General features: G+C 40.4%; 1 protein-coding gene across 1 annotated transcript in view; it reads left to right on the forward strand.

Moving 5' to 3' along the window:
• The first annotated feature begins 5,470 nt into the window (after positions 1-5,470).
• The window catches only part of LOC132380065 (ras-related C3 botulinum toxin substrate 3), a 30,368-nt gene continuing 13,956 nt past the window's right edge, over positions 5,471-21,882 (forward strand). The window contains exon 1 of the mRNA XM_059948575.1: positions 5,471-5,694. Within this exon, the coding sequence (XP_059804558.1) occupies positions 5,660-5,694 (35 nt within the window). The 5' untranslated portion in view covers positions 5,471-5,659. The remainder of the gene's footprint in view (positions 5,695-21,882) is intronic.

The raw sequence follows: 21,882 nt of genomic DNA on the forward strand, positions 1-21,882 counted from the left end.
CATGCTTCTGTAATTCCCTTTATTCCATTGTGATACTGATACTTGCTTTCTCAAAGCTTACTCAAGCTTTCCAAAAAGCTTCAATCTGGTATCATTCTAGTGAATCTTTGCACTTGTTTCTCCAAGGCCAGTGTAACACATGAGTTGCAATGCCCTTAAATTGAGACTTGCTGTAAAAATGGATTAAGTATTAATTGTGTTGCACCATGCAAGGAATTATGGTCAACATGTGTGAATTTGTTGGAAACCAGTGTCCATGTAATACCCGTTAGGGATCAGTTTTAGGGCTTTTTATCTTTATTAATTTCCTTTATATGTTTTTATTCATTTAAGGGATATTGACCTTGGAAACCACGCTGGTATTTAGTTGCCCTTAAGAAGGGCAGCCTTCTTGAACTCTTGCAATCTTTGAGTTTTGGGGATACCCACAGTACTGTTAGGGAGGGATTTTCAAGATGTTGATCCAGCGACAGTTAAGGAAAAGTAGTGTTTTTCTAAGTCAGGATGTTGTGTGGCCTGGAGAGCAACCTAGTAATGTTGTTCAACATACTTTTGCTGCCTTGTGTTTCTAGCTGGTAAAGGTTAGAAGATGCTTCTTAGAGAGTCTTGGTGAGGACACTCCATCGATCCTGTAGATGGTAGAAGCTGCTGCGAATCTGCATTGGTGTTTCAGTGGATGGGGTGCCTATGAAGCAGGCTATTATGGTCCTGTATTGTGGCAAGCTTATTGAGTGTTGTTGAGGCTATGTTTATCCAGGCAAGTAGAACATTCCATCACACTCCTGTAATGAGGCTTGTAGATAATGGCAAGTCTTCAGAGAGTTACGAGGTGAATTACTTGCCTAAGGATTTGTAACCCCTGACTAGTTCTAATAGCCACATTGTGTATAAGGTTATTGCAGTTTAGTTTCTGGTCAGTAGTGATCCCAAGATATTGATAGTGAGGTGGGGTTGGGGGGGGGGGAATTCATTGATATACTGTCATTGGGGTGTTAACATCATTGAATGTCACTGGTTTTTCTTGTGTTAGATATTGCCTGACACTTCAGTGGCACCAAAGTCATTTGCCATCAATTACCCCAGGCCTGGATGTTCTCATTTGGATATGGATTGCTTCATGACCTGAGGAGCCATGAATGGTGCTGAACACAATTTAATTATCAGTGAACATCTCCACTCCTGCCTCATACCATACTTGGACAGGACCAACAGATATCTCGCAACAACAAATGCAGTCAGCGAGGAAACAACCAGTTTTCTGGCGTCAGTTCATAATTCTCCAAAGGTGTACAAACAATATTGTCAATGTGTAACAAAAGAAAAGAGGTTGCAGAACTATCCAATGTAAAATGAAGTACAACGTATAGCCCTTAATTTTGTTTCACCCTTTAGTACTATTTGGCGTTAACCATAATGGTGATAGAGGTTAAAATTTTATTCAAGCAGGGCTTGATGCAAAAAATAAACTACTGGAAGGATTCAGCAAATCAAACAGAACCCAAGGGTTTTGCCCAGGATGTCAACTATCCACTTGCCTTCACAGTAGCTGTTTGACACTGAGTTCTTCCGGCAGTTTATTTCTTGCTGAAGATATCAGCATTGCAGTCTCTTGTGCCTCGAACACTTGTCAAATGATCAATAGTTTTTTAGGATACATCTGAAAATTACCACCATTTTTTATTCCTAATGTTCTGGACAAAGCTTGTGATTTCCCCATTATGGCACTGCCTAAGATTCAGGTTCTGATGATCCCAAGCTTCTGGACTATAGTCTTCAGCACCACCTTGTACTCAAGAATTTCTTGTAATCACCACCATAATATGGAGGTAAACCAGACCAATCATTTGTACTCAACGTCCTCTTACTGAAAGGACCAGATACAAGGCAAGCTCAGGCACTTGCAAATAATCTCTAACCTTGGTTTTCCTAACAATTTAACTGATACTAGATGCAGGAGTACACCATGCAAGGAACCAAATCCCCAAGCTAAACATGCATGACGAACTATTTATTACAGCAGTGTTTATCCTATCAAGCTAGCTCCAGCACAGGCAAAAGCTTCCCCACCATTGAAGACATCTTCAAAAGGTGCTGCCTCAGCAAGGTGACATACATCATAATAGGACTTCACCATCCAGGACATACCCTCTTCTCATGACTGCAATGAGGGAGGAGATAAAGGACCTGAAGATCCACATTCAATGGTTCAGAAACAGATTCTTCCTCTCCACCATCATATTTCTGAACAGCCCATGAACACTACTTCATTTATGTAGCAATATTCATTTTGTAATGAATAGCAATTTTGTCATTGCTTTATAATGCTATAGTGAAACAATTTTCACTTCATATTATACTGTGATAATAAACATGATTCTAATTCTAAGATATCAGATCCTTCATGGTTCTCATGCACAATGATCCATTTATTTTGTCTAAGAGTTGGTCATTTATGCATTTTTACATCTTTGCAACTATTAAGACTTGTACAGCATATTAGTTCTAAGAAATTGAAAATAGCAGAAACCATTAGTAAAATAATTATTATTAGAAAAGAGCAATTTTTAAAATTGCATCATGATTTATTAAAAACCTTTTCAAACAGAGATATTCAAGTGCAACTAAGATGAAGTAAATAAAGCATTTACCATACATTCAAAATGTTCACATAATTGATTTGATTATCCCTCGTTTAGAACTCAAGATCTCCACGTAATTTATAGTGATAATCAGAATTTCTCACACTGGCCACCATGAAAAGTGTGTTTTTGTTTTGTAAAGCCATTTAAGCAAATATTTTATTTACTGGAATACAACAGAAAATAGAACATAAAACAGAAAGATCATATGCATAGAAAACAGCTAGTAACTTATCGCATTCCGCTTTTTCATCTTTCAAGCACCTTACCAAATGATGGTAAAAATATTGAAAGTACTCCAGCACAATTGCATCTTTCCTAAATGCACAAATTCTTCCAAGTGTGTTCTAACCAGTGTTTAACTTTCACAAAAGTGTCTTGTGCAAATATGCAGGCCACACACTTAGAACAAAGTCTTAAAAGCAAAGTTAAGGATACTTCAGTGTTACTCGGTGGGGGATGGTTATAGTTACTTTAGCTACTGCTGGAGAATCGTAAGTCTCTATGATTTCTCAGGTAAGTTTGTCTATAAATTTCCTAGCAATACACTGCAGTAACACACAAAAAATGCTGAAGGAACTCAGCAGGTTAGACAGCATCTATGGAAATGAATAAATAATCAATGCTTCAGGCCAAGAACCTTCATCAGGTCTACAGATCTTGTTGCCAATGTTTGTATGTTCTCCAATGATCATAACCACAACTTAACCCTTTCTTTCCCTGTTCATCTTCTTAATGTAGCATCCCTCTCCTACTGAGCCTTCTTGATCATGTCTCTGAAATACTGAAACACGATTTATTTCATTGAGTAAGACAGACAAAGTGCTGGAGGAACTCAGCATTCAGGAAGCATCTATGGAGAGAACTAAACAGTTGAGGTTTTGGGCTGAAACCATTCATCAGAACATAAGAGGAAGGGGCAAGCAGCCAGAATATGAAGGTGGGAGGAGAGGAAGGAGTACAAGTTGGCATGTGGTGGTGAGACTTGGTGAGATGGAAGGTGGGTGGGTAGGTGGAAGGAGCTGGAAGATAAAAGGTGGAAGAAGTAAAGGGCTGAAAAGGAAGGACTCTGATAGGAGAGAAGTGTGCAGCATGGGAGAAAGGGAAGGAGGAAAGGCACCAAAGGGAAATGATGAGCAGATGGAGGAGAACAGAGGAACCAGAATGGAAATTGCAGAAGAGCAAAATGGGAGGATGAGAGATTTCCAGAAGCTGGAGAAATCAATGCCATCAGGATGGAAGCTATCCAGGCAAAATATGAGGTGTTGCTTCTTCAACCTGAATGTGGCCTCATTGTGGCAGTAGAAGCCATAGAGCAAGCTGTTGGAATGGGAATGGAAGTCAAATTGGAATAGGTGGCCACTGGGAAATCTTGCCTTTGGGGCAGATAGAGGGAAGGTGCTCAACAAAGCCATCCTTCAATCTACATCAGGTCTCACCAAGTAGAGGAGGCTGCAATCTATTTAATTGTTTTCTATTTTAACTTCAAGTAAATTGAAAAAATGAAAAATATCTGAAACCTATCTCTCAACCTTGCATCTAAATGTAGTGGAACGAGATGTCTTCCTAGATGGCCCTTGGATTGAGAATGAATTGCTTGCACTCAGATTCTGAGAAGACCGATGAAAGTTTCCAATAAATATAGGACTAAGTTGCTTTGTGGGTCAGGTGGATAGATAGTTTGTGAGGTCTCACATTAATGTCTGTTATTTAGTCTGGGTTTCCAAGTGCTGCTAGCTGGTAGACTGTGAGTTTTGTGCCAAGTTTGATGCCACAATATTCAGTGAAAGCATTGGTGAATTACATTATCAGATGCTTAGCTTTATCTATCATATGTACATCAAAGTATACAGTGAAACATGTCATTTAAATCAACAACCAACACAGTCTTGAGAATTATGCTGGGGCAGCCCACGTGTTGCCACACTTCCAGTGCCAGCACAGCTTGGCCACAATTCAACCTAAATCATACATCTTTTGGGATGTGGGAGGCAAGCAGACCACCTGGAAGAAACCCACACAGTCACGAGGAGAATGCATAAACTCGGTAGAGACAGCCTCGGGAATTGAACACTGATCAGTGATCACTGGAGCTAGTAGGGTTGTAAAGCATTGTCCTAACGGCTATGCTACCAGAGAGGAGGCTCTGGAGTTCTCCAGCTGAATGTTTACTGTGGGATGGTAGTGTTACACCGAGGGGCAGGTTGTCCCTCTAGTGTATAGCCTATCTTCTCATAAGCTTCTGTGAGCAAGAGTGATTGGGATACTGTACAAGGAATTGCTGTGATTGAGGGAACTGCTCTTGTGCTGCTTGGAGATGGTTTTGGAGCCCCTAGTTGTGACTTCCCCTGTTTTACACAGCTGGGAAACCCCTCAGTTGTACTATGGCTAGAAAACTTCAGGAGGTTGGTGAGCTTCCTCTGGATTTCACCTCCCAACATGTTGGATATTTCTGGAGAGCACACACGTATCTTGTCGGGGAACCTTAACATTTCTGACGGATTTAGATACCCCAGCGTGGCTGCAGCATTCTAATAGAAACATCAGCCCGGATTGTCTTTCCACCGATGCTGCTTCACCCACTGTGCATTTCATGCATCTAATTTTCATCAGTTCTAGCAGCGCAGCTTTTATTGCAACGGTAGCCACCTTTAAGTGAAGCCTCGACGGGGAGCCCCCTTTAGGGGTGGGGTTCACGTGCGCATTTCCAGGACTCCGCACGTTTTGTCTACATTCCGTAACTGGGGAGGCGCCCGCGATCCCACCAGTTACCAGAGCCGGGCACGCTCGCTCGGTAACTTCCGTGGCTTTGGCGGAGATTGCCGAAGGGGGATTCGGCTCACTCGCTACCTCTTTGCGGATACTCTGTGCCTCGGAGCCTGGTGCAGAGAAAAACCTCGGGATCTTTGCCTCGCGAGCTCTGTCTCTCCTCCTTCCTCTTTCCCCCCCCTTTTTTCTCCCCCCCAAAAAATAAAACAAACTTGATTCGACAGGAGGGGCATCGGTGCAGATCTCTCCTGATGCAGGCCATCAAGTGCGTGGTTGTGGGGGACGGGTAAGTGAATTCATTTCAGTGGGGCGGAGGGCAATGAGGGGAAAATTGCATCGTGTTCTCTGAAGCTGAAATGCCTGCATGTCTAGTATTGTGCCCAATTAAAAGATGTAACTTGTATTGGTTTTGCTTTAAAAATCATGTTGCTGGAATAAGATTTCGCTGCATTTGTCTTTTCGCATCCTAGGTTGGAATACTTTGAAACAGCAATTGGCTGTATTTTTATTTTAATTTTAAAATCAGCCTGTGCATTCTGTGACTCAGTGAGTTTACGAGGTTTCTTCCACGTTGTGTTGGGGAAACAATCGAGAGTAGCGGCGGCGGCGGCCACTCGTCGAGCCACAACCAGCCGGGCAGCGCTTGCTTTCCGAACGGTAGTTCGGATTCCCTCTCACCCCCCCCAACACTCCATCACTTGGTTTATTTCTCTTTTCATACAATCGGGGCAAGGCTTTAAAAAAAAACAAGATGACGAGAGTCGATTGTTTATAAAAATGGTGAAAAAGGGATAAACAAAAAAAAAAGTTTTATTGTCACGTAGAAAACAAACCCCATTCCTTTCAGCAACATAATGAACAGCTGAAATGTTTGTGAATGATTGAATGTGGAGGGGGTAATGGAAGCACAATGGTTGGTAAGTAAATGCTGGTTTGTGAGGCATGGTACACAGAGCAGATAGCTATAGTTACAAGATGGCTGGTGATGTGACAGTGGCACACCTCTCTACACACACTGTTGCAAACCAGCTCGTCTGATTTCCCCAACCTCTAGACAGTTGATGGCTGTGAAATCATGGTCAAGAGGATAGTTATTTGTCCGATTGGCCGATGATTTTAATAGCCTGATGTGGAGGTTAGATGTTTTTTTTTTGAGCTGGCTGATGGCAATGATAAAGCAATCTGCAGAACTGGGTTAGTTATTCTGGAAATTGGCTGTTGTGATAATGTACCACAGCCTTAATTCATACTATTATTTAATACTACTAGATGGCAGTTAGTGTATTGTTGGTAATTAAAGCACAGCTTGGATATTTTACGAGATGGTAGATAATATAAGAGATGATGGTATACATTTCAAAGGCTAGGTGTTGATTATACAAACACCATTGACCAGTGTTTTGATGTTTAAACAAATCATTGGCATAATATATACAACATAATGAATCTCTTAACATTTCACTGAACAATTTAAGATTCCTGAATGCAGATCTTCAGAATTATCTTCCCCTTTAATTTTCCCTTCCTTGAGCCATTCATTTTCTGGGTTGGATAACTGCCATGCTGATCTTGTCAACTCACCAAGCCATCAAGTGAACAGTTTATGTGGAGAGAAGGGAACTTCAATTTATTTCCTGCCTTGTCTTGTTAAATTGCCTGGTATGTAATTAATGGAATTGCAGTAAATTTTGTTCTGCAGTTAAGTGTAGCCTTCATTTTGAGCCGAGCAAGTTGTTGCATTGAGGTAAAGGATATTTGATGTATTTTTGTAGCACTGGTTGTATATGTAAGACCACAATGCCATCAGACAAAGGAGCAGAGTTAGGCCAACATGAGGAAATCTGCAGATGCTGGAAATTCATACAACACACACAAAATGATGGTGGAACATAGCAGCCTAGCCTGCTGTGTTCCACCAGCATTTTGTGTGTGTTGTTAGAGTTAGGCCAATCAGCCCATTGAATCTGTGCTGTCATTCCATCATGGCTGATTTATTTTCCCTTTCAACCCCATTCTCCTGCCTGCTCCCCATAATCCTTGGTGCCCTTACTAATCATGGACCTGTCAACCACCACTTTAAATATATACAACATACTGCCTCCACAGCAGTCTGCAGCAGTGAATTCCACAGATTCATACCTCCTCATCTGTGTCCTAAAGGGACGTCCTTCTATTCTGAGGCTGTTCACTCTGGTTCTGGACTCGCTCACTATCAGAAACATCCTCTCCTATTCAGGCACTGCAATTTTCAAAATAAAGTTATAGAATTTGTAATGTTAACCTGAAATGCCAATGTAGCAGGACATTCCACTAATCAAGCCAGGCTACAGAAGTTAAAATCCCAAGTAAAGAATTGGGGTTGAGGATCTGAGCTTAAAAAAAAGTCACTGGAAATTTCAGGATTTGGATAGAAGAGAGAGGAGTGATGAAACCTATGATTATGGGTGTTGGCCTTGCTTGTTCTCTTAAGTCTCCAGTCATTGAGCTTTTGGCAGTCTAATTGCAGGGTGCTGAACCTTTTGAAATTGAGGGGTTGGTAAAGACTTTTTATTAAGCACAAATTATTAGCTGTTAAATGTACGCTGTTGGGTTTTGCTTTGTTCACAGTGCAATCTCCTTTCAATGTCTTAAGTTTCAGAAAGTAGGTCATTTTCTTTCTGTTGTCTGCATTATATGCAAGGAGTTCATTTGCTGCACTTGGAGAATCATATTTGTGATATAGAATAGGACTGCGCTCTTGTTTAAGCTTTAATGTCCCATCAAACATTGTGAGTTAGCCTTTCAAAGAACAGGCATCATTTTTCTTCTGTTTGGATGTGTGATCATGTGTAGCTGGCTGTCAACTGTTGGAGTTCCCAAGAGTTCCATTTGTCTCCCAACAAGATTGTCCCCTATCAAGTAGTCACAAATGTAAGATGTTAATCAGGTCCATGCTGGAGAGGAACTGACAGACTTGGACTAAGTTAGTGGTTTATTTTGTGCTAGTTCTGAGAAATGTCAGTTGAATACTATTTCAGAAATTGTGTGTAAATTTTATTGTATGGGTATCTTATTATTCAGCAATATAGTTGCTCATATAATTATTCCTATTAGCTGCATTGCATTGCCTGTGCATCCAGTTTCAGCACCTTACCTTTAGGTGCACGATACATTGCCAGATTTTTGTGTCATGTTTCCTTGCTCCCCACAGAAGCTTGCCGATCTTGCTCAAGTACAGCAGATTTTGGATTAGTGACTTGTGGGAATATCCATACCTGTTGCTGGCTGCTTCTAAAATGAGTAGCAAGGCAGTAAGGTTGCAATAGTAGTCAATGCATGCGAGTCTTGACACAAAGATTCTTGACATAGCATCCATTCAGAATCAGGTTTATTATCACTGAAATATGTTGTGAATTTAGTATTTTTTGTGGCAACACTACAATGCAAGATACAGAAATTACAGTGAGTTATTAGAACTAAATTGTGTAACAGAAATAGTGAGGTAGTTTTCATGGACCATTCAGGATTTTGATGACGGAGGGGGAAGACGATGTTCCAAAAATGTTGAGTGTGGTTTTTCAGACTCCTATACCTTGGTGAATGTTCTCCATCTGTAGAAATTTGCAAGTCTTTGTCCAAATGTGATACCTCAATTTTTGCCCTCATTGGAAATTTGAGTAGTTTATGAGGTTTAATGCTGCTAGATAACATTCAATTTCAGGCAAACCCAGTTTTTAAAACCTACATTTAAAAACATTGAAAATAAATTTTTTTATATTCTCTGAGATGATATGTCATGTGATTTTACATGATGAATGTTTCACAAAGCATTTAATCCTGTGTTAGAAAATTATTAGAGAATTGTAATCCATTCCAGATCCTTATTTCCTTGTATTGTATATAAAATGCATGTGTTCTGTAATGTATGGAATATAATCTCTTGAGTGATCATGTTCCACATATTATATACCATCAATCTATGAACCAGGATGTCATATTAGTCTGCTTTTTTAAGGTACATCTACGTCATTTTGAATGTTTGTAAGGGAGTGATTGCTTTAATATAAATTAGCATTTTATGTCCCTTGGTAGCCCTCAGAGCTATGCAACTTTACAATCTGACTAGCAGTATGTAAATTTCACAAGGCAGAAACTAAATGTCTTGTGGGCATATTTGAGTGATGATACAAATGGGATATGTTCCAAATTTTGGGGCTTATTGTACTGTCAATTAACAGAGCTTTGGGAAGTACACCAGCTATCAGGTATAATGTGGCAAGAGAATTACTGGGAGTACTGGAGTTCAGAAATACAAGCAGAAAATATGATCTGGCATCTGTGGAGAGGAATGAAGAGCCAGTGTTTCAGGCTGAGTCCCTTCAAGTCCTGATAAAGGGTCTTGGCCCAAAACATTGACTCTTTATTCCTCTCCCTAGATACTGCCTGACTTGCTGAATTTCTGCAGCATTTTGTGAGTGTTACTCTGGATGTCTGGCATCTGCAGAATCACTGCGGGCAGTAATCTGCTGGCCTTTGAAGATAAGCTCACATTTTGATTGTAGAAACTTCATTATGATTTGTCAATTGAATTGCTTCACAAATTATCAAATAGTCATCTGCATAAGTAATTGTTATGAAAATATTCTCTGCTACTGATATCAACGTGCATGTTCTCTGAGTAGATTACTTGCAGACCCTGCAGCAACCGATATGGACCACTGTTCATTTTACCAAACCATGGGGCAATTGGATTGTTGCTGTGTGAAGCTTTCCCTGATGGTTGATTAAGATCTCCATTTTAGGACTAATGCACCTTATTTTTACCTTTTGTAAGATTAAAGACAGTAGTGGGCAAAAGGTGCTGGCCATGATTGATTAGACTCCAGCTATTTTATAACTGTGCAAGTTATGGTTCACTGAAGCCATTCAAAGTGCTATTGTATGCCACCACTGCTGGTGAAGAATTTATAAGTATGTTAGATCTTCAACAGGGTAAGAGGAATTTCCAATCAAATTATCTGAGTCATAGAGTGACTCACCCCAAGAGGCCAATTGACACACATGATTTTTGGCCAGCTCTCTTGAACAATACAGTCAAATAATATTTCCTGCTCTGGCTTTATTCCAGTAAATTTATTTTATTTAAAGCCTATCCCTATTCCTTTTGAAGTGATTGGTCATCGCTCCTCTACCACTCTCAAAGACCATAAGTTTCAGGTTATTTCTGCTCATTGCATTTAAATGAAAATCTTGTATTTCATTCCCACCTCCATCAAGCTCCCCGTCATACTCCTACTAATACCAGTTGTCTAAAATATTAAATCTTTGTACTATCAGCTAAAGAGAATTGCCCTCTGTCTGTCTTATCGAAACTGCTAAAAATTTGTCCACATTTACAACATCTCCCCTCAACCTTTGCTGGAAGAACAAATCCAGCTTCTCTCATCTAAACATTGGGTTAAAATCCTTCATGCCCTGGAACCATTCTTTTAAATCTCTGTACCCTCTTGAGAGCCTTAAAATCATTTCTTAATGGGTGGCAACCAGAAATGGTTGCAGTAATCTAGATGTGATTGAGGTTTATAAAGTTTGTAAATAATCTCACTATTACTGTACATAGCACTTCTATTTATGAAGCATGTGGTCTATTTGCTCTATTTATTGACCTAGGCCTTTCCGGCCCTTTGAACAACGTTGCATAGCAATCCTCAATTTAATCTGAGCCTAATCACGGGACAATTTACAATGACTAACTAACCTACCAACCGGAACGTCTTTGGACTGAGTGAGGAAACCCACAGGGAGAATGTGCAAACTCCTTAAGCAGGTCGCCCGTACTGTGAAGTGTTCTGCTAACCACTATACTACCATGCCACCCCAGTATGTCCTGCCACTTTCAAAGAGCCATCCACAGGTGAACACCAATAGCTCATGAATACAGTATTCCAACATCCCATTAAGGACTTTGCATTTTTCTACTGAATTTTATCTGCCACTTGCATGCACAGTCATTAGGCAATTGGTGTTCTGGTTCGTTGGTTTCATCCCATTATTTGCCATGGTCGATTTCAGGATTCGCCTCTGTATTCCAACATAAGAAATATTTGCATAAAATATCTGTCCTAGCACAGATCTTTCGGAGTATTATCTACCAGTCTGCCAAATTATCATTTACCACAACTCACTGTTTGAGTCCTTCTATGATGTTCAAAGCACCAGGCAACGGGCTTCAGAGATTTAATTCCAGAACTACAAAGGAATAGCATCTGTTGGACCCTTTGCATCTAATGCTTGTTGATGGTTGCACGGACCTGGATGGAGGTCATCTCCTGCAAATGTCAGCATGTTATTTAAAAAATTGAATTTCTATCAGATCTGATCAGTGGCTGATTGATCTGATTCCATTCACTAGCTCATGAGCCTTGCATTGACCTCTCAGTAATCAGCCTTACGTGGTTTATGTGTTACTGTGATCAGCTCAATACTAAATTAAATTTTATTTTACAGTTTGCCTGCTGTGTCCTTGCCTTGAGCCACAAGGCATTGTACAAAATTGTACATTGTACTGCTCAAAAACCAGGGTACTTCATAACCGTTTTTAGTTTTCACATTATGTTGCCATAATTCATGAATTAATAATTAATTTAAATGTTTTGCTTCCCAGCTACTGCTTGCTTATTTTTTTACTACTTTGTGCTGTTTTAACAGTGCCACATTTCCTACTGCATTTGGGAGTAGAATAGAACAATCTCAGACTCGAAGTCACTTGATCAGTCAGCAAGGCTTGCACTACTGGGCTGTGTGGTACTGACTGTGATTCTGGGATAGGCGACTGTCCGAGATGTAACTTTCCAAAATGTTTCTACATTGTACCTGTTTGCTATAGTAAAACCAGCATTTATATTCACCAACTCTTCATGTTAAAGGGAAATGTTTTATGCAAAGATCAAAATGACAAAGTACACAATCCATTTTGATTTATTGATTGACATTGTCAGTGGTGCAAATAATGTATCTAATTTCACAACACTATAGAGCGAGGGCAGAGGAGATTTACAAGGATGTTACCTGGATGGGAGGGCATACCATATGAGAATAGATTGAGTGTACTTGGCCTTCTCTCTTTGGAGTGACGGAGGATGAGAGGTGACCTGATAGAGGTGTATAAGATGATAAGAGGCATTGACTGTGTGGATAACCAGAGGCTTTTTCCCAGCGCTGAAAAGGCTAACAAAAGGGGGTATCGTTTTAAGGTGCTTAGAATTGGGTACTGAGGGGATGTCAGGGGTAAGTTTTTCCACACAGTGGTGTATGCGTGGAATGCACTGTCGGCGGCAGTGGTGGAAGCGGATACAATAGAGACTTTTAAGAGCGTCTTAGATAAGTACGTGGAGCTTAGAAAAATAGAGAGCTATGTGCTAGGGAAATTCTAGGCAGTTTTTGGAGTAGGTTACATTGTCAGCACAACATTGTGGATGAAGGGCCTGTAATGTGCTGTAGATTTCGATGTTCTCTGTCCATGTCCTATGACATACCGGTGATAAACCTGATTCTGACTCTGAATTTGGTAACCCCAAGATGCTACCGATGCTGGAAATCTTGAGGAACATACACAATGCTGAATATACTCAACCAGCATCTATGGAGGGGAATAAACTTGTCGATGTTTCGGATCCTTCATCAGGAAGGTGGGAGCAGGGGAAGGAGTACAAGCTGGCAAGTGATGGGTGAGAACAGGTGACGTGGGAGGGAGAGGGTGGATGAAATGGGTGAATGAGATGAGGATGGTGGCTAGGTGGGGGAGGGGCTTGTTACTCCATCCCATCCACCTACTTTTACCACTCTCACCTGGTCTCATCTTTCACCTGCCAGCGTGTACTCCTTTCCCTTCCCCCACCTTCTTAAACTGGCTTTTGCTCCCTTCCTTTCCAGTCTTAACAAACTGTTTATTCCCCTCCATATGTGTAATTTGGTAAAGTGACTTTATGTATTAAGAAGATAAAAGTGTGGTTGTTAAAAGATTGACATGGATAGAAAGAGGTGAAGTTGTAAGATCTCAATAAAGGTAGTAAGTTTGTTCCCAGAAAAAGATTGTCAGAATTTGTTCTTTTGATCAGTAACCAGTGACATGATTTTGTTTGTATGGAATTGTTGCTTGAGGAATGATGTCAGTTTGATTGAATGCCTTCTCAGCCCCAAGTGATTGGACTGGTGCATGGAGAATTTCTATGGATGAAGCTCTGGAGACTGTTAATACCTATAAAACCATAGCCTAGTAATAAAAGAATGTCATTGTAAACTGTTCAAGTTCATATTGTGAGTTATTGTATGTCTACATATTAGCTCACTATCTGTGTCATTGGCTGGCTAGAAAGGAAATTTTTCAATCCTGTTGTGCATGTATATTTTAAAAATGATGCTCTGCTTGATGAGCTATCAAAGATATAATTTAACTGTTCAAAGCACACCCTTAACTACTGCATTAGAACTGGTGATACAGCTGGTGAAATGCATTTTAGTTTTCTATATGTATGCAGGTTTCCTCCTTTTCTTCATTACATCATCACTAACCAATGAGGAGTCTGAGAGTCGTGTGAGATACTGGGCTCTGCTTGGAATGCGCTATCTTCGCTAACAGATGATGTAGTTTTCTGACAAAGAATTGGGGCTTTTGGTTACTTAGCAACATTTAAGTGGCTGACATTTTGCACTATCGAGGGGTGTAAAATCCCTACACGATGAGCAGGTCGTCTAAAATGTTTTACTTGAGGTCTTTGTAAAATTTTGATTTTAAATGTGGACTATATAGAACTGCAGAATTAATTTTGTAGTATAAGACCAAAATGCATTGTCTTGCTAACTGGGTTAAGAAAATAACAGGATCTTTCTGACGAAAATATTTCTGCAGGAAATTGATGTGAATAGCAATGCTATATTTTACATTTTGGCGAGCATTTCTTTACAAAATTATCTGTACAATCAACAACAATAGTTCAATTTCTGCCTCCCCCCCTTCATTATGCCCCCTTACCATGTTCTAAATTTTGTGTTACAATAATGGGACAGAAGTGTCACTTGAACAGTTCCGCATTGTATGAATAACTTGAAACACTTGCCTATTACAAGTGCCACTCCCCACTTTCCTTTTTAAATGGGTTTTGACCCAGTTATTTCCTTTATTTTATTGTTTAGTAATTTGCTGTCACATTCTGATATATGCATTAGCAGTATTATCGTTGAAAGCTGTACTTACAAGATGCAACAAATTATTTGATTTGTGTTTCAAAAGCTACAAAACACTCTCTGATATTACATTCTGCATTTAGTCAGTAATATTCTGATTGACAAATTATAGGAGCTTATTTTTAAAGAAACAAGAAAATTATATTTGTTCTGGTATTGGAGTGCAGAGTAAAAAATTTGTATTGTGTACAAGGCCAATTCTATAGATTCATCACAGTTTGACCAGACTCTGCATGAAGTAGCTTGGCTACTGTTTCCTATTGTCTTACTAGCAACAATGTATTTAAAATGCTAAAGCTTGCAAATAGTTGTCACCTATGCAGTATACACCCCATTTACACACTGTTTCAATGTATCCAATGTTATCAGTGACAAACTCTTGCCATTTTACACAATCTGCAAAATTAATTAAGTAGGCAATCTTTTCAGATTTGAATTTAAGTAGGTCAATGATTGGAATATTGCCCTTTAACCTCAGTGTTGTGTAAAACCAGTTCAGTATGGTAAGATGAAAGTGTTTTGCCTTTATTGATTCTTGGGTAGTGTGGATTTGGAGCAATTAATGCAATTCCCTTGATTATTAACCTAAAACATTGTCTGGGTAGCACGGTAGCATAGTGGTTAGCACAACACTTTACAGTACCACTGGCGTGGATTTAATTCCCACTGCTGACCTGTAAGGGGGTTGTACGTTCTCCCCATGACTGCGTGGGTTTCCTCCAGGTGCTCCGGTAGGTTAGTTGGTTGCTGTAAATTGTCCCATGATTAGGCTAGGATTAAATCGGGAGATTGCTGGGCAGCACGGCTCAAAGGGCCTATTCTGCGCTGTACCTCAATAAATAAAAAGAGCTCTATTTAAACCTAATCCGACAGTCCCGCACTGAGTCTAAAAGAAGCTGGCAAGAAGGGTAAGGGACTTGATTCTTCATGGCTGCTGATCCAGCAGATGACAGGACAATTGGTGTTGTATTTAATCTGCTCTTCAAATGGTGAGCATGTGTACAGCATTTGAGTATAGTCTCTCAACAACCATAGTTGGTCACAGCCTTGGCCTACTCTGGGGTTATGTCCACACTAGACCGGATAATTTTGAAAACGCCGGTTTTGCGTAAAAACGATAGGCATCCACACCAGGTGTTCCTGAAAATATCTTTGTCCACATTGAAATGGATATTTCAGCAAATCTCCTCCTACTGCACATGCGCAGGACACATCTACCGAAAACAAGCGGCATGTTTGGTGTGGAATCCCGCCGTGAAAGAGTTGATGCGTGTTTGTTCAGTTACAGACTAGAAAAACTTGAGCGGCGGACAGCTGTTGGCTCTCATGCAGGAGGACTTAAAACTAAAAAAAACAAATACTGGAGTGTATGGAGGCAACCGACGGAGTTCACGGACAGTATGACCCGGCTGACGATGAGCATTGACAAATTGACCAGCTCTGTTGCATTAATAAAGCCCCTTGTTAAATGTACAAAACATGTCTGCATCAGTGCTATATTGTATTTCCATACAATGTTACATTAGGCTGTTACACATCTATTGTCAGAGAAGTACTTGCATAAATAGGTAAACCACCATACGAGCAAGGACAGAAAACCGCAAAGTGAGTATACTTATTTATTCGGTAAGTTATGGGTCAAAATATTTGGTGAGTACATTTCTAACTCTTCTGGCTTCAGTCTCGTTGCCGTCTGTTCTGAAATTGTTAGGTTGCGTTCAAGAAAGCGCTTCTGTCACAATCTGTTCCAGCAAGTCATGACAGTGTTTTCAGATTTCTCTGGTTACCCCGTCCACACTGCTCCGGCCAATCCGGCGTTTTCAAAATTACACGCTCTGGAGAGCTTTTTAGAAAAGCTCTGTTTTTAGTGGAGGAAAACACCGTTTTAGTGTGGACAGAGGGTCAAAACGAAGAGAGAAGGCTTTGACTACAGATTTATCTGGTGTAGTGTGGAGGTAGCCTGAATGTGTTGAACAAGAGAAATGCACTAGTTTGTGTGTGTGTGTGTGTGTGTGTTTATATTTAAGGAGAGGTTTTCAGCTAGTTAGCTTGTTCTTTTCATTAGTGGGTCATTTGGCTCTAATCTTATCTACCTGCCACAGCTGTGGAATGATTTGTTGAGATTCCACTGTACAGCTCAGTGTCACATTCTGTGACCATTTTCCTCTGAGTTCAAGAAAATTATCCATATGCTTTAAGTTATGTGGTTTAAAACCTGATTGATTATCCAGAGTTGTTGGATTGGAAAATTGCTGTAAATTCTTTATTAGGGGTAAGGGAGTGAGTTTTCCTGGGTTTGAAAAATTAAAATAAAGCCTGCCTGTCATTTGCCCCACACAAAGTAGGTTCAAAGTTAAAAGTACATTTATTAGCAAAATACGTACCGTTCATACAACCCTAAATTTATTTTATTGCAGGCATTCACAGTAAATACAAGAAATGCAATAGAGTCAATGAAAGACGGCATCCAACAGGGTGGACAAACAACAGGATGTGCAGAAGAAAAACTGCGAATACTAAAAGAATGAAAAAAATAATAATAAACATGCAATAAATATTGAGAACATGAGATGAGGAGTCCTTGAAAGTGAGTCTATGGGTTGTGCGAGCAGTTCAGTGATGGGGCAAATGCAGCTGAGTGAAGTTATCCCTCTGGTTCAAGCGCCTGATGGTTGAGGGGTAATAACTGACCTTGAATCTGGTGATGTGACTCCTGATGGCAGCAGCAAGGAGGGAGCACGTCTTGGATGGTGGGGACCCTTGATGATGGATGCTTTGTCCTGTGACAGTGCTTACTGGTGGGGAGGGTTTTTTTTTTGCAGGTTCTTCTGCTCAAGGGTATAGGTGTTTCCATACCAGGATGCAATATATTCTCCACCACACCTCTATAGAACATGTCGAAGCGGGCACACTAAGATTATCAATAAATATTGACCTTTATTTTCACCAGTGTAAAGGTAAAACTGTGGGGTAAAGGGATGATGGCGATTGGGTTAGAGTTTTCCAGGCAATTTGCCCCATTTAAAATTATGTGGTCAGGCTTTGTTTTAATTTAAACCTTCGAAAGCGAATAGAGGCTCCATGTTCCCACTTGGGTGGGTATAAACAATCCCATTCAATAGTCAAAACAGGAAATTGTTTTGTCCTCGTCAGTATGTTTATCACCAATTAACAGTAGTTTAAAAAGCAATCCAGTCACTTATCTCATTGTTAATTAAGATAATAAATGCATGCATTCATATATGTGGATTACATCTGGAGCTTGCATTTTATATCATCTTTTCTCCCTTCCGTATGTGTACAAGTATTCACATGCACACGCTCTAGCTCGTTCATTTGCCTATATGTAAGTCCTGTCTCCTAGATCTACAGTCAGATGTTGAGGTATCAGCAGTAACCAATGTGCCTCTTAGCTCTGGCCCTGGGTTTTCTGACAATGTACACATAAAGGGTTGAGTTTGCTTCCTGGCAAAGTCTGTTATGCTTTATTAAAAAGATGATATGCCTGATATACAGAGATTTACTTGTTCTTTATATATTTTAATATTTTAAATCATTAGTACACTAATCAAAATAATTAAAATAAACTGAAGTAACTGAATTTGTTCTTTATTCCTTCTCATCCTCTGGTTTAGAAATCATATTCTGATCTGATCTTACCTAGTTAGCATAGGATTCCCCTAGCACAGTGCTGGGGAATCCCAGGACAAACACCTCTGGATGCCATTTAAAAATCTGTTGTTGGACGCAGCATTTCAGGCACTTGGCATTTATTATATTTTATTGAGATACAATGCGGAATGTGTCCTTTCAGCGCTTCAAGCCTCAATGCCCAGCGATCTCCTGATTTAATCCCAGCCTAATCATGGAACAGTTTACAATGTCCAATTAACCTACCAGCTGGTGGGTCCTTGGACTGAGGGAGGAAACCGATGCGATTGTGGGGAAGAACATACACATTCCTTACAGGCAGTAGAAGGAATTGAACATGGGTCACTCATACTGTGAAGCATTATGCTAACCACCAGGTTCCTAGATATAGCGGGGCTGTGCTAGTCTTACAGATACACATCCCATTACATTTCCCATTACAACCACTAGCCACATCCAGTTTATGAAGGGTGCCTACGGTTACCTTTCTTGTGATTTCTTATTTTCACACAAACTGCGCCGAAGGAAATTTGGCATCAGTGCAGCTGCTTACTGAGCAGTTCTCTAGCATCGCATCTGATCAGTTCAGAGTGTGTCTATCAGTCGTTCACAGCATTACGAACAACCGGACATCACTAAGAATGGGACTGAGCAAAACAAACATCTTTGCGACATAAACACGTCTCAGTGTGAGAACTGAAGTCCGTAACCTTCTGTCCTGTTTCCAGGGCCTAAACACGCTTTGCAAGTGATTTTCCTTTTCTGTTTGGTGTATGGCATTTGGTGCTAGTGATGTGAGAGACAAAATACAAACAGCAAGCACGTCGCGGAACTCAGAACTTAGAGGTGATCTTGAGCTTCCAGTTGCCTGTTACCTTCATTCTCCAAACATTCACATTGTGACTTCTGCCTCTGATCTCCTGCACTGTTCCAAGTTAGCCCAATGTAAGATGGAGAGACAGCACCTCCTCTTCCAACTGACATGGTCACCTTCAGGACTTCACATCAAACGTTATTTCAGATAATTGGCCATCTGACCTGTACCTCATTTCCAGCACTTGTTTTATCGTCCTTATTCAATTGCACAGTACAGAAATGGGTTACTCATCCCATCATGTTCATGCTGTCCATCAAATATCCACCTGTTCCCACTACTATACTATCTATACTACAATATACCATCCTCTCACATTTCATATTATGTTCAGCTCCTATTTACGCATGTCCAGACATACCTTTCAAACCTTCGTTCAATCGGTGTCACTGCCAAATCTCACTCAACCTCTCCTGGTTTCCACCCTGTTTTAATCTACTGCTCTTCTACTCTACCAGCACAACCCAGTTCCTCCTTTATCCCTCCCTTTCCTTTCTGCCTCTTTCTCTTCAGTATAAGACTTGTTTCATTCCTGATTTTTCTGCATTCTTAAAGATAATTTACCTAAAGTATTAACTCTGTTTCTACCCATGAAGATGGTTCTAGCATTGTGTTTTGATTTCAGATTTTCAACATCTACAGTATTTTTCTTCTAGATTGCATTTCTGCTTGTAACTCCCAAGTATTATTGCCCAAAACAATATGTATGTTTAAAGTCAGGCTCCGGATAACAAACATTCTTTTTGTATAGATTGTCTTCATCTATATGCTGAGTTGTAAATCTAAAGTTCAATGTTTTTGTAAAGAAGCTTGCATTGCTTTCTTCAGAGCTATGATGCATTCCATAGCCCCTTTATCTTTTTGAGTTCCAGCAGGACTAATTTTGAATTCTAAGTTAGACACATTGCTTGGCTACTTTGGACTGCTATGGTTCTGGTAAATATGATTAACAAGTTTCAATAATTCATCCAGTGACGATAACTGGATGCTCACTTCCTAAACGCTAATGACATGTTAATAGTTGGAAATGCAGTTGTTACTAAATGGTATGCTAAATTCAGTTTGACTGGAAAGATTGTGCTTTTTATACATGTTGGAAACCTGTAAACCTGCTTCAACGCACCAGAACACTGGTGTGTTTGGAGAGTGCAGTGGGAATTCAAACTATAGATTCATATTAATCACAAAATTTCAGCCTCTCACTGCTATGGGCACAAGTTCCCACTTGCTTCAAAAAGGTAACAATTATACCAGTGCCTAAGAAGAAGAATGTGAGCTGCCTAAATGACTGTCGCCCAGTAGCACTCACATCGACAGTGATGAAATGCTTTGAGAGATTGGTCATGACAAGACTGAACTCCTGCCTCAGCAAGGACCTGGACCCATTGCAATTTGCCTATCGCCACAATGGGTCAACAGCAGACGCAATCTCAATGGCTCTCCTGGAAAACACAAACACCCATGTTGGGATGCTGTTCATCGACTATAGCTCAGCATTTAATACCATCATTCCCACAATCCTGATTGAGAAATTGCAGAACCTAGGCCTTTGTACCTCCCTCTGTAATTGGATCCTTAACTTCCTAGCTGGAAGACCACAGTCTGTGCAGATCGGTGATAACATATCCTCCTCGCTGATGATCAACACTGGCGCACCTCAGGGGTATGTGCTTAGCCCACTGTTCTACTCTCCATATACACATGACTGTGCGGCTAGGCATAGCTCAAATACCATCTATAAACTTGTTGACGATACAACAATCTTTAGTAGAATCTCAGGTGGTGCCAACAGGGCATACAGGAGTGAGATAAGCCAACTAGTGGAATGGTGTCACAGCAACAACCTGGCACTCAATGTCAGTAAGATGAAAGAGCTGATTGTGGACTTCAGGAAGGGTAAGAAGAAAGAACACATACCAATCCTCATAGAGGGATCAGAAGTGGAGAGAGTGAGCAGTTTCAAGTTCCTGGGTGTCAAGATCTCTGAGGATCTAACCTGGTCCCAACATATCGATATAGTTGTAAAGAAAGCAAGACAGTGGCTATACTTCATTAGGAGTTTGAAAAGATTTGGCATGTCAACAAATACACTCAAAAACTTTTATAGATGTACCGTGGAGAGCATTCTGACAGGCTGCATCACTGTCTGGTATGAGGGAGCTACTGCACAGGACCAAAAGAAGCTGCAGAAGGTTGTAAATCTAGTCAGCTCCACCTTGGGTACTAACCTACAAAGTACCCAGGACATCTTCAGAGAGTGGTGTCTCAGAAAGGCAGTGTCCATTATTAAGGACTTCCAGCACCCAGGGCATGACCTTTTTTTAACTGTTACTATCAGGTAGGAGGTACAGAAGCCAGAAGGTACACACTCAGCGATTCAGGAACAGCTTCTTCCCCCTACCATCCAATTCCTAAATGGACATTGAACCCTTGAACACTACCTCACTTTTTTTAATATACAGAATTTCTGATTTTTGCATGATTTTTAATTTATTCAATATACATAACATCTGGCCCTCCTTATCCATGAGGGATTGGTTCCGGGGCCCCTCGTGGATACCAGAAAGTGCGGATGCTCAAATCCCTTATTCAACCTGTCTCAATGCGGTGGACCTTAGGACCCAGCGGAACCCCAGAACTTATTTATCTTGTCTCTGTGTGGTGGACATTAGGACCCGGCGGCGGAGCTCTGAATCTGCAGTGTTTCTGTTCACGAAAATAACCACA

This window comes from Hypanus sabinus, chromosome 23, assembly GCF_030144855.1.
Source record: "Hypanus sabinus isolate sHypSab1 chromosome 23, sHypSab1.hap1, whole genome shotgun sequence".
In the NCBI taxonomy this organism is placed as follows: domain Eukaryota; kingdom Metazoa; phylum Chordata; class Chondrichthyes; order Myliobatiformes; family Dasyatidae; genus Hypanus; species Hypanus sabinus.